Source organism: Bombus pascuorum, chromosome 10 (genome assembly GCF_905332965.1).
Source record: "Bombus pascuorum chromosome 10, iyBomPasc1.1, whole genome shotgun sequence".
NCBI lineage: Eukaryota > Metazoa > Arthropoda > Insecta > Hymenoptera > Apidae > Bombus > Bombus pascuorum.
The window spans coordinates 2476481-2494236 of NC_083497.1; the positions used below are offsets into that span (position 1 = coordinate 2476481).

A 17756-nucleotide genomic window follows, 5' to 3' on the forward strand; every position below is an offset into this window, starting at 1 on the left:
TATATCAAGAATTATAGTTGCTTTAAAGACCGGTCATTTGACAGGCCACGGTAAAAATAGGTCTATGTGGAGAATTTCATTATTATATAAGTTTCAAAGTCGTGATATTGCAACATACATTCCGGGTGGAAAGAACGGGGGAATTTGCAATGTAAATAATTATCAATCGTTTTATGACTGTAGTTCGAGAGATACAAATACTCTTGCGATTTATTGCATTCGGATATTTTTCGTTCAATCGTCATCGTGGACGGACGTCAAAGTGAAACCACGCGAGTTCGGCATTTCCATATATGCGGAACATGATTTCAACGCGAGTATCTTGAACTAGTTCAATTATTTTCTTACGCTGCTGGAATAAGTAGCACGGAAGGGTCCTTTTCGTGCGGTAAGTGTCGCTTGTTGAACATTGCCACTTGGAACAGATACGAACAGACACGAAACGGACTGTGTCAGGAGAGGTGGTCTTGCATTATTATAAAGAAATAGATATATTAATGTAATAAAATATCTCACACATCATGGTCCTGATGTCATTATGGTCATTAATGTGAGTGAATATATATTGTTGGGTTTTTAATGGTTAGAATTGCGAAATGTTGGAAATAGTAATGAAGTGACTTTATAATACGTACTATCGAACATCTTATATCTTCAGTTTGCAGGCCGGGCCGCAGTCCTGTTAAAATTATAGCGTTGCCACGGTATATTAATGGAAAAACGCGTAATTTCTTTTACATGCTAATTTATACTCGAAATTCTACTACTTCTAAATTTCACATGCTCTACCTTCACTTACTGGCTATCTCATATATGCTGCTGAAGATTCCGAACTTATACCAGTAAAAGCGCGTAGAGTCACGCACACCACTTCTCACACACTTACACTAACTCAAGATCACATCAATATTTCAGAAAATTTTGTTCATAAAGAAATCAGAATATATACTTCTGATCAGTTCTTTCGAATGCAATAAATTGTATTTCAAATATTTTCTGAATGAATCAACAGTTAATGAAGTATTTCGAGGTCGTAAATTTTATTAATTGAGCCTGTATATTGATTTACAGGTAACAATTTGTATGTTATATTATAATATTCGTTTAAACCTTTCCAAGCTATTTGAATGATAATAAAGGTGAAATATTTCTTATAGAAGAAAGAAAAGTATTGTTTAATTTTTATACTGTTTTCTTCTTTTTAAATAGCGTTTTGCATACATTAGCATTCCAAAAATCTTTGAATTCAGATATGTTTACCTTAAAAGGGGCATTTCTATAGCATCGATATTTAATGAAAACATACGTAAATTATTAATGGTTACGCATATAATTGCGTTTGGAAATTTACTTTGCAATTGAGTTGTACTGCAACAAAATCGTCCACATACACAGTTCGCGGAACAAACCATCATCGAGGAATCATTTTTCCTTTAGTATGGATTATCCTGAATTTTTTTTTTTTTTTTTTTTTTTTAGGAAATAATGGATATATAGAAATCTTATATATAACATTATACGATACTCTTTATTTATTAATTTTCCGATGTATTTTTTCTTATTCATTTGCAGATATCTGGGTTGAAAGAGTGAAAGCCCTGTGATTTTGGTACAATGAATACAAAACTTAATGAAAACGAGATAAAGAAAAAATTCCGTAATGTGAATTCCATCGAGGGATTCTATGCCGGAAGTGGAATTCTTATTACTGGTGCGACTGGATTCGTGGGCAAAGGCCTCCTCGAAAAATTGATACGCACGTGTTCACGCATCTCTGCTATTTTTGTATTGATCCGTCCAAAACGTAACCAAATGATAGAACAACGATTTAAGAAGATAATAGATGATCCGGTTCGTAAATAATATGCTACTCGCTTTTTGGAATTTCATTATATAAGTCTCGGATTAATAAACAATTGCCAAGAAACAAATGAATTATCTTCGTAAGTTCATTTCAGCCGTTTAATGCATATATGGTGCAAGTCAATTCTTGCCTATTTGGTTCAACACGGCGATTTAAAAAACTAACTCTCATTCTGTTTTGAGCATAAATGGTATCAGTATATACTCGTTAATTTTGGGTGGGTATCATAGTAGCTAAGAATGGCCCACTCAATTCCCTACAGAAGTTTTATTTTGTCATTCACTAACTGATAATCAACTTCTTAACTTCCAACATTTTTGTACTAAACGGCTCATTTTCTGGAAAAAGATGACATAAATAACAGTGAACGTTTAAGTGAATATCGAACACATCAACAAACGCGGTTAACATCATCACTTTTGCGTACTTTCCCTTTTATGAAGTCCATCAGTGCAGCTTTTCATCTCATACATTTATTCATTTACTTAATAGATGCCATTCGAAACAAATTGGTTCATTTCTTGTTCCTTATCGATGAAGACTTTTTACAGGGTAGCAGTTTAAAATTTCAATCAATTATCTAATTTTGTATCATTAAAACTGCCTTTTTATTTGTGCTTTTCCACCCTTCTCCTATACAATCATAAAGCACGTAATACTGTCACAATACTAAAATACTGGAAGGCGTACATATATTAAAGTTATTGAAATATTGTTTCTGCTAAATATTATGCCTTTGATTGAATCTCACAAGTTCTCTCGATATTTAGCTATGTTACATTAGAATATTCCTTTTTAGTCATTAAATAATCTTAAAATTAAAAATTCAACAAGATTCTACTTACATTTTTCCACGTGGTTCTCAAATACAGAGAATAATAACTTTTGTTAAATATTAGATAATCAGACAGCTAGTTCATTCTGCTTGGAAGAATTAATTTTGATTTGCAACAATTGATTGAATTAATGAAGAAGGAAGAATTGCTGCCGATTACAATATGTAACCAGAGAGGAAATGAGAGTGGTCACGTTCGTAGCTCTAATTTCACATAGTACAGTAGTACAGATGCTGCATTACGCGGTCAATACTGAAAAGTGATTCACGCAAGTATATTCAAAAATTTATGCAATTAGGGAACTTTCCTTCTCATTAACATAGACAAGAATCTGTTTAATTCCACGCTACAAAAAGCCTCTTTAATTGTACGGTTATACAGAAACGTTCATATAAATTTTTCTGTCCAAAATAGGTAAGTATGAGAATAACAAAATAGTGCAATAATTAGGCTATTTGCAAGGTGCCCAAGAAAGAGAAATTGATTGTTTACTATATTTTTTCTCGAGGAAATAGGAGAATATTCCCTTCCAAACGATAATGAATCAGTAAAATGAAACAGTAATTTTAATATATTTTCAATATACGATAGCGTTTTAGATTTAAAATTAGATTGACTTTCGTCGCGATAATGTTTTCGTTGTAGTAAAATCTAAGTATCAATTGTTTAATAATAAATCGTAGCACACTGAATAAAATTTCTGATGAAATGTATGATATCTCTGACATCTGTCTTACATGCGTGCTCCTTTACAAAAACGATGAAAACAGGAAAACTAATTGATTATAGGCAAAATGTAAAGAGATGAAAATATAATGAATAATTTGTGCAACTATGTAATTGAATAAAGTAACTAACCACACTTCTATCTATCTTATCGATGGGATTAATTAATTAAATGTAAGATAAGCAGAATATATGTATTCAACAAATCAAAATAACAATTATAGTTATGTATAATAGTCAAGCTAGCTGCATGTTTTTCACACACTCTCTCACAGTCTCACACCCTCCTTTCGGGTTGTATATGACTTATATTCGGTTAATCAGTTTAACTTGCAGCACTTACTTTCGTTAGTGACGAAAATTTTTGGTCCTATGGAGTTGGATCTCTGTTAAAATTAGGAGGATTATATTAAAATGAACATTTCATATTATATTGAAAACAGACGAAACGTCTCATTTGATATCCAGCGAGAAAACAGCGAAAGATCGGAAAAAAGATTGTGCAAAGTGAAACAAGTATATAAAACCTTTCAGCGAAAATTTAAGAAATAACCAATTACAAAAAAATATATATATATAAATATAAATATAAAAATATAAATATAAAAATATAGGGCATTATGTAGCAATATTGGTAGCGAAAATTTAAATTTAGCGGACAGTCGAATATTTTTACAAAAATTTAATATATCTGTGAATTTCTTATGAATATAAAAAAAACTATTGCGCATGAAGAATACATTAAAATTATAGTATCAACTCCATCGATCTGTTATCGTTTGAAAGGGAATATTTTCACTTCTTTTCTAAAACAAACATTATAAACAATTACTTTCTCTTTCTTGGGCATCTTAGAATTAGTCTAGTTATTGTATGATTTTGTTATTCTCATACTTACACATTTCGGACAATTAAATAGGTTCTTGCAGTATTAAGCTAAATAGATACTTGTCTATGCTAATGAGGAACCAAATAGGGCAGGTCCGTAACTTTATAGGTTCTTGTATATGCTAGCGTGGATCACCTTCCAGTATTGTTCACGTGGTGCAACATTAGTCCGGGAAGAATCAGGAACATAAACGCGAGTTCTCTCATTTCCTCTTTGATATAAATTATTGTCTCATGGAGATATGATAGTTGATTATAATAATGCACGCTTAAACTGACTTATGAAAATATGTAAGCCCTGCAACATTGTATGCATATACTATGCGGGCTAGATACATTTTTTGAAACTTTGTCAGCGCTATAATGAAATGCGACTATCGTAATTATACCGAACAAATTTTAAACCAGTCTAGGAATGTATAAAAAAATTGCAAGTCAGTTTTGCGGACGTACACTTTCAACACACCATTGACCGCCTAAGCGAATAAGTAAATAAAAACTAACAACTTAACTTTCTGCGTAAAAAGAGAATTTATCCCGGATCGATCAGGAATGTGTTAAGAGAAAATTAGTATACTTCATTTATATAATTCTATGTGGGGAGATATTAATTATAATATTCTATATTGAGAACTGAGCTTATATATTATCTTCTTCAGATTTTCGATTGTGTCGGAGCACAAAACCCAACAATTTTCTATAAAATTCATCTCGTGGAGGGCGACGTGACTCTACCAAATTTAGGTCTTTCGCAAAAAGACAGAGATATGTTGATAGAGAATGTAAACATAGTGTTCCACATTGCGGCAACTATAAGTTTCCATCAGCCATTGAATACGATCGTCGATGCAAATGTGAAAGGTACCGCTAATATTATCAAACTGTGCAAGGAACTCAAGCATGTAATCAGCGTTGTCTATGTGAGCACTGCCTACAGTAATCCGAATCTATCAGACATCGAGGAAAAGGTCTACACGTAAGAATCAGTTATAATTTGTCATTTCTGAAACAACTTTTTATATATCGTGCATAACCTACTTCTAAATTTAAATAAACGATGAAAGTAATTGACAGCTTAGTATAATTTGGTTACTTATTTACCTAATTAACACTTGCAAGTCTCCATTGAAATGAAAAATACTTGTTAAAACAGGTATAGATTTAAAAAAGCTTACATAAGAAATAATCAATGACACGTGATCTGTCAATGATAAAAATTACGGATTGAAAGTTATTTTGCCTTTTACTAATTTCTTTTTCTTATTAAATTTAATGATGAACCTGTATTCTTGATACACGTACATGATAAGAACTAGACACGGATACCATTATAAATTCATATTCTAAGATGAATAAACATGATTTGAGCAGTAGAATCTAAGCAGAACTTTGTTCGTTTACTAAAAATTACAGCAAGTACTTCATCTTCGATATTTTCTATATTATTGTGTATTATTTTATTATATTCTATTATATTATTATGCATTCTATGCGTTTTTCCATTTTAAATCCTTAAATGTGTCGAATTTGCAATTTGTTAATGAATTCAGCGTGACGAATACGTTATCTTATGCTTGATAATTTTGCAGCACAAACCTAGATCCCTCTCTCGTGATAGATATATGCGACCGACAAGACAAAGAATTGATTAATCTGCTCGAAGAAAGAGTTTTAAAAACTTATCCGAACACATACACGTTCAGCAAGAATCTTGCAGAGCAGACAATATCCAACAATAGCAAAGGATTGACTGTTGCGATAGTGCGACCAAGTATAATTTCTTGCTCGCTAAAAGAACCGTACCCTGGTTGGTTGGTACCTTTTTCTGGACAAGCAGGTATTTTTATAGATATTTACAATTATAATTCCTCGTCACTTCATATCTCACTCATATCGCAAATAGCAGCGTTTCATTATATCCAAGTGATTCCGAATAATACAATTCACACGTATCACAAGACCTTAGCTCTCCATAAGTTTCATAAGAATGAAAGAAATCGGCAATAGAATAAAACTGCGACATTTCTTAACTCGCACATTCTGAAAGTTACGTACATGGAAATATATTTTTTGCGCATTGCGCTATAAAAATTAGTAAATGATACGGTTGTTTCTTTCTTTTATTAACATAATTCCGGGGATATGAAACTTTAACGTACAATCCAATTACAAGCAATTAGTTTCAGGCTAGTATAGTATAGGATTATGCCTGAAAGAAGACTAGGAGCTGAGAATGTCCAACTATTCATAAAATTCATTCATGTTTGTAATTATGCTGTTAATGGAATTAAATTAAGCATAAGAAGTGCGATGTGCCTCTCGAGACAGTAGAATATGCTTTGTTACGATGTACATAATGTATTCAACGTGAAATAACATAAAATTTTAGAGCACACGGTAATATCATTTTATGTGGCAACAAGAAGCGAATTATACTTTCGTGTAAGAGGCAATAATTTTAAGTAATTATATAATATATACGATGGATATATATTAACATTGGGCAACTTCTTCAAAGAGTGGCCAAACGCAGAAATTGACGCTGTATGCTTTCCAACATATCATAAAGAAATTGCTGATATGCTAGAAGATTGGTTATCGTTATAAAACTGTAGACTGTGGACTGTGGCTCGTGTGTTAGCTGAGATATTAGGGTCCTTCATCTTGCAGTAAAAGAAAGATTACTCTCCTATGAAAGGACAAGACTGATGACGACTGAAGGAATATATTGGAACGAGAAGTGACCAAAAGTCAAATAAGAAAGGAGATTACTCTAATTGGACGAGAAAGAAATTCTCGAATATTTTTCCACGGCTGAAACTTCCGACGATTGGAAATCCAGATTTTCATACTGTAGAAACTTTTACGGAATATGGAGTATTTAACTTCTCTTAGGTTTGAGTTGGAAAATCTACATGTAGGAAATGTTGAATGAACGGATTTTGAATTATATCTCATTACTTACAAACATCGAATAGTCGTTGACAGTACAGAACGCTAAGCGCCACGAAGAAAAATCCCGTTTGTCACTTACGACACACAGAGGGGGGAAATGACACAAACAACGCCTAAAATTACTCAGTCTTCTTGTGCGATATGAAAATTCAATTAAATCCTTTATATAAGCTTGAAATTAAAAACAAATGTAGTCAGTTATCATAATCGTTTTGATTATGAGAAACGATCTGCACAGAAGCGATTACGCTGATAAACTCCACGAATTACGATAAAAAGGGGAAACAGTTGTGACATTGCAAACGTTATTCCCTAAAATTCAAGTTAAGATATACGATCGATTATACGATTTCTTCTTTCAACAGATAAACTCATCGCTATGAGTTATTTGCGAAGTTGAACGACAAACATTTTTAGACAATGAAGTTAAAAAATTCAGAAAAATATAGTTGTAATTAATTTCTGAGAAGCTAATTAACTCTAATCTTTACCAAATCGCCATTATTTAAGCTGTGCTTGTGCTGGCAGTTACAACTACTCTTTCCATATCTGTATCGCTACATTTCGAGACAGTTGAGAATCATTAATAGCTTTTGAACCAATTTGATGTTGCAGGTATCTTCGTTACTATCGGCAAAGGAATTGCAAAAGTACTATTGGGTAAGAGAGATGTAATATCAGATGTAGTACCTATTGATTATGTAGTCGATGTGATAATGTGTGCCGCGTGGCACGTCACGCTACACATTAATAATGAGGTCAAAGTTTACAACTGTACGAGCAACGCACGTTCCATCAAGTACGGAAACGATATTTATTACATAATTTTCTCAACTAACGTAATTCAATTGTTAGGGTATCCTAAAAGCTGTGATTCATTTAAGCAACGCGATCAATAGAAACGCCAATGAATAAAGTGCATTCCAGTGTGATTAATCTACAAAAGATTATAGTAAACCTAGAAAAAGGTATTGAGAACACAAATGGATTAGAACCAGTCAGATTTCTTCTGTGAATATCGGTATATAGGATTGATTTATTCTAATGAAAGTGGATGAATCATAGAAACGTCTTTACACTTTTACTACTGTCTTCGGAAATATGAAAAGTATGTCAATTCGATGAGCAGTAACATTTTTGTGTTTACCGATTTCTTCGCAACGGCTTGACCAACCGAGATTTGCATCTCGTAGGACATGTTCTAAAATATCCCGTTATAAAATTCTTCTGTATTATTCTTTCTTTTTTCTTCTTGCGATAACCGAGTCTTGATGTATATTTGTCGATTGGGTTCAGCTATCAGAAAGATATCTTTTTTACAGGTATTTCCTCGATTGGTTTGATCCCCGATTGATTTGATTTTGCAAATGAAGTTCTCGTTACCTTTGCGTTTCTGCAAGTGCTCTTTCGTCATGTGGTTTATTGCTCAATGTCTCCATTGTACTTCGTGGCTTGAAATGTTGCTACTGCTGGAGATATCGGATGTAGCCATCGATATCTTTGAATCTGCTTCTAATTGATTCTTTGCGGAATTTTATGAGTACCGAATCCGACAATTTTCTCTCTTCCAGCTGATCTGTTGAAAGTGCTGGCTGTGGAAATATCTTTACAATTCCCATTGCACCTGTTAAACTGTCAAAAATTGCTACGTTTCGTCGCAGTTGTCACAGACCCAGAAACAGTAATTTGATAGACAGCCATCGAAGCAATAACCAGATAGTAACAGGATAGCCGCGTCTGATATACACCCAACGATAAACCCCCCCCCCCCACCACGAAGTAACAAACCTTATTATTAGAACAAATCAGCACTCACCTTTTGTGTTATAACACTTTGAATCGTTACTCTGTTAGATTCGTACAATAAATGTTACTATTACATCTAAATTCCAAATTTTTACCTTACTTATGAAAAGTTCGAACTACGACACTAGGAGATCACCGGTGATCCGTCAATTTCGTAATTTCTTGTGTCTCCTACGTGATGCAATATAACTCATGATCCCTCATCTAACGTTATTGAATACACTCCTTCATAATTACTCTTTCATACAGTGCATTCAAAATAACAGCCTGGACGAGCGTTGCTTCAATAATTTGCTCTGCATCAGCAAATTGTTAAACGGTTGGGTTCCCAAATTAATAGAACTAATTTCTTTGCAAAAACATCTCTGAAAACACAGACAACTTTCACAGACTTAATTAAAATTTCCATTTAAATAACCAAAATTTCATTTCTATCACCACTTTATTTTCTAGATAAAGAACGAGACATTCTCTTTAAACCGAAAACTTCCTTAACGTAATGGAGATACAACTCGATTCTATGCCTAACGAAGAAAAACACATATTATTTAATCACCTTATCGATATTACGATATTGATGTGCGCGAAAAGCTGCGTGATTCCTTTGACCGTAAAGTTTATTGCCATTTTTCATTAAATCATTAATTCATAAATAATTTCTGTAGGTGATAGCAAAACAGAAAACTTTCGATCGATTTGTGCTGCATTCTGTTGCTCAATATATATCCTATTTGCACATGTTTAATGATTACACGTGTTTGAAACTTCACCCTTTACGACAGAGTGTTGTAGCATCAAGCTTTAGATATTACTAGTTTCCTTATTCAGACAAACTTCCTCTGTAACAAACTTCCAATGACTTTCCAAGCGTAATTAAATTATTACAAAAATCGACTTTCCGTTATAATTCCAATACTAAGCTTATTGAAATTCAAAATATTTACGCTACCTTTGAAATTAGCAATAATAACCAGAATGATAGTAACTTCATTTGGATTTACATTGGGATTACTGGCAACGAGAAGCTAGATTTACTCGAAAAAGAAGCGACAAACGAAATTTATACTTGCATCAGATATCAGAGTTTCATTTATAGTCAACTCGCATTAACATTTTTTGTTCAAGAACAGATTGAAAGTAGGAACGTTTTTGGATAATCTGATTCGGAACAACATTTAGAACAATATGAGCGATTTTGAGAAAAATTTCCTCCGCCGAGATATAAATAAAATATCGATCGTACATAAAAAATTTTGAGTCATTGCAGGAACTTGCAAATAAAGTTTTACAATTGTTTGCAGCAAGTTGCTAATAAAATTGTTTTCGAGCCGAGCCTTATTGCGTTACGATTAGCCCAATTATTAGGTTGCAAATTAATAAAAACTGCTTGTCTATGCGCAGTAGACTCTCCATATCTGAATTATTGAATCTGGGTACACCTACACTACGAGAATGAAAACAGACGCCGAGTATTACTAACAATGTTCCTCAGACTCTCCTTCAGCGAAGCGCTATTTTTCACTTTGTATTAGATCTTTCGTATGTGATCTTGATATTGAAGGTCTAAAAGTTAGTTATGATTTTCTTGAACCGTGTTCCGTACGAATCGTATTAAATTTAAATAAGTAATGAAAATTGCAAACCTCTTCATGCTGACTACCTAATTAGAAGTTGCAGTGATAAATAGATAATGATAGATGGAAATATTATATTTGTTATATAACCCACGTCGCATTTGAAGTTACTAATAAACATTGATAACAAAAGAAATATTGCACTAAGAATGTTGTACTCGGATTCATTTGTGTCCTCGATAAGTCGATTCAGAAAGCTGTAAATATGGTACGACTGAAATTATATAATTTTTCTTCAGATATTGCAGAATATTTTCTGACATACTCTAATAGTAATATGCGTTATTTTGAATATAATTCAATTAACTTTACAAGTGTAAATATTTCAATTTTCAAGACTTGGTGAGATCATAGATACGTTCCTGGAATGTACCAGAGAAAAACCGATGAACGATACGTTGTGGTATCCGAGTTGCACAGTAGTAGCAAACAGATATGTTTACAATGCACTGAATATACTTCTAAATGTTTTACCTGCGTTTGTCATAGATATCTTTTTAAGACTTCAAGGTGGTAAACCAATGTGAGTATTGAATCGTTTGTCAACCACGTCATAATACTCAAAAGACGACATTTCAGGGCAATGAATATGAGCAAATATTACAATAAGTTGGTCATAGCGACAAGCTACTTCAATTCGAATGAATGGTCCTTCAAAAGAGATAACACTACCAACATGATTAACAAGGTGAATACATTGGAAGACCGAAATATTGTTAAACTGGATTTGCAGGATATGGATTGGAAGAAATATTTAGCAGATTACCTGGCGGGACTTAAGAAATTTACTTTGAAGGAAGACACTCAATCTATAAACACAGCGCAGCAACGGTTATCGATGTACATATAGAAATATTTGATAAGATGACTTGATATGATATTTTCTTTTTTTTTTTTTAGATTTTACAGGATTCGTCAGATGACTAAAGGATTCGGTATAATCATTTTATTTCCGATAATGTTGGTAATAATACTGCTATGCACTGACTATTTCAATGTTATGTTTTCCGCTTGAATCAAAAACAAAGTATATCGAACATTATGGAAAAGAGCTTTAGAATAGGAACATGTCGCTACATATAAAGGGTGTCCGGCAGAGTTATATATTATATACTATACAGTAAATATATGATATATTCTTCGAATAAAAACTGCGGAAAAATGAAGTTATTTGCCGATATTGTGAATAACACACATTACAAATTGTTAAAATATATTAAATATACTAGATACTTCAGAATACTTTATTGCGTGCTTGCTAGCTACGACCGCATGCTGGCAAATAATAATGGTTAACGACTAACTAGAACAAAAGAAGAAAGTAAGGCGAGCGCATTTCCGCCGAGAACATCGATCGCGGTGGTCACGCTTATACATTTCTATTTTTATTCGAATACTTCGATACTACTAAATGGCGGAGTAGAGACTGCCAAATACGCATATACAGTGCTCTCTCAAACAACGTACGGGTAGGACACCGGTTGACCGCGTAGAATATAACCCGTGTAGTTACAATGCTCCCGCCCCGTCTTCCCTTTCCACATAAGCTGAAGTACATAATCACATACACACATTTATATTTTGCCGATGCATGTGCATAATATACACTATTCTAAATTTACACTCTCACGATCACTCGTTATATTCTTCAATATAGAACGAGCAGCAACATTGAATTCAGGCAATTGACAAACTGTTTACAGAAGATAAGGATTTTTTTTCCGCACACATATAATGAAACTGTACTTTGCAGAGACACACTGCTTGTTGGATTTCTCTTCAAGTTCCACATCAGTTCGCTATGTGTTCGAATTCGGTGCCACGGCTTCTTGTATGCAAGAAAAAGATCTGAGGTATTATGTAGTTCACACGAACGAATTCGCATTTGTTAAATGTTAAGATATTAACAATGTACTGGATCTCGCAACTACCATAAATATTGCGAGCATCGTGAAGTTAGAATCGATCGATCATTCGAAACCATTTTCATCTTCATATTCCCTTGTCTCTGGTACAAAAATCTTTAAAATATACTTCAAAAATAGCAAATGTTTACATTGTAACTAAATAGTCCGTTTGCACCGTGATTGTTCTCACTTCGTAGACGTAGTGGATCTTATCGTCAAGATAATTTAAGTTCGAAACGATCTGCACAAATGTACGCAGTGTGGAATGAATCTTTGATTGCCAGCGCCAAATGTAACAAAGATCCTTCCATAACAACATACAACGATTAGGTTGTGTGTCAATGATTGACTTATTTGTATACGTGTCATTTAATCCAATCCAATCAATGCATGATTGCCATCAATATTTTCGAGAAAGGGTTGCTAATTTCCTTATTGACACTGGAAATACCAACATTGTCTAAAATCTCACATGCATTGATTCAGGAATCATACTTACGTACGATAAAATTTTATTGAAGTCCATCATATCAATGCAAAGTTTCAGTTATTGTTAATAATGATCTTTCCATCGCCGACACCATTTTAAGAACGTTGTTTGTAGAAAAATTTACACGATATTGAAATATAGAAATGATGAGGCGAGTAGTCTTCGGATTGGTGATAAAGGAATTTTCCTTCTTTCGTCGTCTTCCTTTAATTTACCTCCTTGTACTAAAATCACATAGCCCAGTCTGTTAAGGAATCTAAAATCAAAGTAGGTCACATGAGCGAATTGATCACTGATCCAGGCGTTTACATAGGGCAAACGTTAGCTACGCTTTTTGCGATTAACATTACCCCTACCTATGTCACTGCAGCAGTACCACCCATTGCATTAGAGTAATGTGAATATAAACGTTCTGTTCGACGCTCAGCGCGGCGTGAGAATCTAGCTAATGCTCTAACTGATGCTGCTAGATAACTAATGGTAGTAGGTACTACTTGGTGGGACAGACAGCTACGCTCGTTGAACTCCGATTGGGTGGCAACGTGTCGCGAGTTGAAATCTCGCTGTCCCTGGATGCCTGGATGCCTGAATAAAAGTTTCCAGAAAGAGCCAAGTGTGGCGGGAGGACGGTGGCCTACCTTGCGCGGTTGTGGGTAGTTTATGTGGAGCACTTGCGTATTCAGATATAAAACCAGGTCGACAGCTGGACCCCGTGTGCTATTAACTGTCCCGTCCGTGGAGGCTTTAGCCGGTAAAAATTCGGCCCTGCCTTATACTCCCTGTAAGGGAGCACGAAATAGGTATGGGTTATCGCGGCGTATGACCACCACGCTGTGAGAACCCCCCCCCCCACCGATAGATCTGATGTTTTTCCACAGTCTGATAGCGACCGATCTTGTCGGTGCTGATCCGGTGCGGAGAAATTCGAAGAAGTTGGTGGGCCCATGCTTAAAAAGACTACGCACCTCACCTTCTCATCAGTTACCCTGCACCGGCCTTGACCGAGGCAGAGTGAGAAAAAGTGAGTGGCACCAGGATTGGAATTACTTGGTAATGACAACGCGTATGTCACGAAAAAATTCAACAATTGACTAAAATAAAATAGAAAAATTGTCGATTTCCAAACAGGAGATCGAGTTCTTTATTTCCACTCAATTTATACAATAATTAAATTAAACCCTTTATAGTATTTGCGGTTCGCGACGATAGACTTTTAATATTCAGGCTGGTTCGGACTTATTCAGACTGGCTTGGATGATTTTGGGAGGAGGATTTATATTCTTTATTCGCTGGAGTGGGAAAAGGCTTTGGTCGTACTTATCATATATTTCTGAGAACGGGTAGAGTGACCGAACGCTACCCAGACGGTAGGGACACGTGATAAGGCGCTTGGAAGTTTACTATCTTATCGCATAGTTAGTCGAATTTCACCTGTGACATTCCCCTCTTCTTCAATTGAACTTGGTCCCTCAAGTTTTCTTCAGAAGACTTTTGTAGAATCAGACTCGACGTGGCTTGAAAATCACAGCTGATTCCTCTTCTTCTTCGAGGTGGTATATATCTTCTTCGGGATATATATGTCGGAGATGAAAGGACACCGGGTCCCCCCCCCCCGTTGGAATTATTTGGAAAAGCCTCAATACTGTAGCATTTACGAAATAACCCAGACACAGTCATTCGAAACTTGAGACAATGAGTTTAGGCTCGAGGCGACAACCGGTCGCCGAGCGTAGCCACGGTCACGGGATGAACGTTTCACCTAACAGAGATATAAAGTAACATAGCTTTCCTTTAAAGAATTGGCAGTACAGACACTTGACAATAATACATTCCAACAGCCCCGCAGCTCGCCACACACAGACCCCATTCTTTGGGCCAGATGATTGCCAGATGCCGATGCATCGTTTACAGTTTATGTTCAGATAACCTGAGGAACCGTTACAAATCTTAGGACTTAGTTAACTAAAGTCCTTCAGATTGACAAACAGTCTTTATTCTATCAGCCTGTAAATCTGTCACCTATTGCGGGAAGTTATGGGAAAGCCTGATTTGGTCACGTACGACGTTGCCTGCTAGGAACTCTCTCTCTAGGGCGGCTAGCATCCTTTTCTAACCGCCAACATAGAAATTGACCAATTAACAGCAGCGCCTATTTCCCTCACCCTCCGAGTGGAGGCTTTCTTTGACGAATCCGATGATCTCGTGCCCTTAGGCACACCCCGTCATAGTTTTCCTCTGCAGCGTCGTCGCGACGGAAAGTCATTCTTTTCTGGCAATCTGATTAGCTAAGAGTCAATCAAGCGTTCCTAGTATCGCGAGTAGTAAGTTGAGTCCGACTTAGACTTTGAAGCAAAGTATATTCGTTATCCCGTTGACCGTGGATTCGCTATATCGAACTTAGGGCCATTGTCATTAGCGTCCAGCTACCGCGTCCGTTTGTCAATCTTGTATCAGCCATACTTGTGTAATAAATATCTGTGCGACAACCATGAACAACACTGGTGAAGATTCATTATACGCCCCTAACGTCAACCCGACATCAGAAGTGGGATCACCACCGTCTACAATTAAGGAGCAGCTTCTGGCCATCGTGAGTCAATTGAAAGAGCAAGAGGCGGGTGCGGAACCTAAGGAAGTATCACCACCGTTCTTCATCACCTGAGTCTACGCGACGAACGTGTCGAGAAACTAGCGCTTACAAGCGACATCAAGACTCTGGACCAATTTTTGACGGAAATGAATGCTTTCCACTACGCGAAGAAGAGGCTGGCGCCTTCGTCAGGAAATCCATCAACGGGCCCCGAAGTTAAACGGCAGAAGCTACCTGACCCCCGGATCAAGTGTCGTCACTGTGGTATTCCCGGGCATAAGATAGCGGAGTGTCGTACGAGAATGAGAACCGAGAGACAGGAGACTGCACGACGCCAGGAGAAAAGCCGACCGGCTGGATCGCCCAAGGTGTCATGCTTCAAGTGTCGCGGAGAGGGCCACATCGCACCCAACTGCCCGCTGCTGCAGAAAACAAATCGCAACCCTGATAACGAACGTCGAGTCAACTCCTGCGTGGTGGAGTCTTCAACTGGTAAATTAAGCCATCTGGGTGAGTCGTTCTCGTTTTATTTCGATTCTGGAGCCGAATGTTCGCTAATCAAAGAGTCCGTAGCCTCGAAGTTTTCCGGCAAAAGAACGACCTACGTAGTAGTAATGCGAGGGATAGGAAATCACCGTATTAATTGCACGTCTCAAATTGCATCCATAGTACGTATTAATGGTTTTGCGTTGGAGATAATTTTTCACATCCTTGCCGACGGCTATCTAAATTATGACATCATGATAGGCCGCGAAATTTTAGCCAAGGTTTTAACGTAAATATTACCCAAGATAGCCTCAGTATTTGCAGGGCAAAAGCTGCCAATGTTTACAATATAACCGCCGAAAGTAAAATCGATATTAATGGGGTCGACACCGAGGTGCTCGGTAAAGATAAAGACCGATTGATCTCCATCCTCGGAGAATTTAAAAGTTCGTTTATTACGGGTTTCCCGCGTGCACGTGTAAATACGGGACAGTTAGGGATACGTTTGATTGATCCTAATATCACCGTACAAAGAAGCCCCCACAGGCTTAGCGAGGCAGAGCGAAGCATAGTGCGCGAACGAATAAGCGAATTAATTAAGGCAGAATGTAATTTTCACAGGTAATGAAACCGTTGTACGCACTTACCTCCGGTATTAAAAACCTAACTTGGACAGATAGACACGAAACCATAAGGCAAAAAATAATTTCCATCCTGACCAACGAGCCGGTGTTGATGATATTTGACCCGAATTACCCGATAGAATTACATACTGACGCTAGTTGGGACGGATACGGCGCTATTTTAATGCACAAAATCGACGGCAGAAACTGAGTAATAGAATATTACAGTAAGAGAACGAGCCCCGCGGAATCCAAATATCATTCATATGAACTAGAGACCCTGGCAGTTGTAAACGCCGTTAAACATTTTCGCCACTATCTACACGGACGGGAATTTCTCGTTGTCACTGATTGTAATTCGTTAAAAGCAGCTCGTAATAAAGTAAGTCTAAGTGACAGGGTTCATAGGTGGTGAGCTTACTTGCAAACTTTCACTTTCGACATTATGTACCGAGAAGGCAAACGAATGACCCACGTAGATTTCTTCTCGCGTAAACCGGTAGACACCGACCGCGCCCCCACCAACAAGATCGAAGAAAAGAAAATTAATCTGGCCGAAATCTCGGAAGATTGGCTACTAGCGGAACAACGTCGCGACCCTCAAATTTCTGAAATCGTCAACAAACTGCGAAACGACGAGCTTGCGGAAGACATTGCGAGTACGTATGAGTTACGATCCGGTACCCTTTACCGTAAAATACAAAGGAGAGGCAAGACCCTCTGCCTGCCCATCGTACCAAGAGGGTTTAGGTGGTCCGTCATTAACCACATACACCAGTCAATTATGCACTTAGGTTGGGATAAAACGCTCGAGAAACTGTACGAGTATTACTGGTTCGAAGGGATGGCGAAATATGTTCGCAAATTCGTAGAGAACTGTCATGCTTGTCAGATTTCTAAGGCGAATTCAGGCAAAGTGCAAGTTGAATTACATCCCATACCTAAGACCAG

The 17756-nt window shown here is 36.4% G+C and overlaps 1 protein-coding gene across 3 annotated transcripts; it reads left to right on the forward strand.

The window, feature by feature from the left end:
- Positions 1-233: 233 nt before the first annotated feature.
- LOC132911212 (fatty acyl-CoA reductase 1-like) lies at positions 234-13194 on the forward strand. Of its 3 annotated transcripts, none has more exons than XM_060967653.1 (8): positions 234-388; positions 1573-1851; positions 4974-5290; positions 5904-6151; positions 7885-8068; positions 11047-11232; positions 11289-11540; positions 11610-13194. In XM_060967653.1, the coding sequence occupies exons 2-8, from the start codon at positions 1615-1617 to the stop codon at positions 11722-11724; spliced, it is 1539 nt and encodes a 512-aa protein (XP_060823636.1). In that variant the 5' UTR covers positions 234-388; positions 1573-1614; the 3' UTR covers positions 11725-13194. The 3 variants fall into 3 exon arrangements, with proteins under 3 accessions (XP_060823636.1, XP_060823634.1, XP_060823635.1); XM_060967651.1 differs by having other exon boundaries at positions 11289-11549; positions 11610-13193; XM_060967652.1 differs by lacking the exon at positions 234-388 and adding an exon at positions 396-550 and having other exon boundaries at positions 11289-11549.
- The last annotated feature ends 4562 nt before the right edge of the window (positions 13195-17756 follow it).

Excerpts from the sequence above, each read along its gene's own strand:
- LOC132911212 (XM_060967651.1), top strand. The coding sequence starts at position 1,615 with ATGAATACAAAACTTAATGAAAACGAGATAAAGAAAAAATTCCGTAAT. Across the intron at positions 1,852-4,973 it reads AGAAGATAATAGATGATCCG|ATTTTCGATTGTGTCGGAGC; the intron begins GTTCGTAAATAA and ends TATCTTCTTCAG. Across the intron at positions 11,233-11,288 it reads CTTCAAGGTGGTAAACCAAT|GGCAATGAATATGAGCAAAT; the intron begins GTGAGTATTGAA and ends ACGACATTTCAG.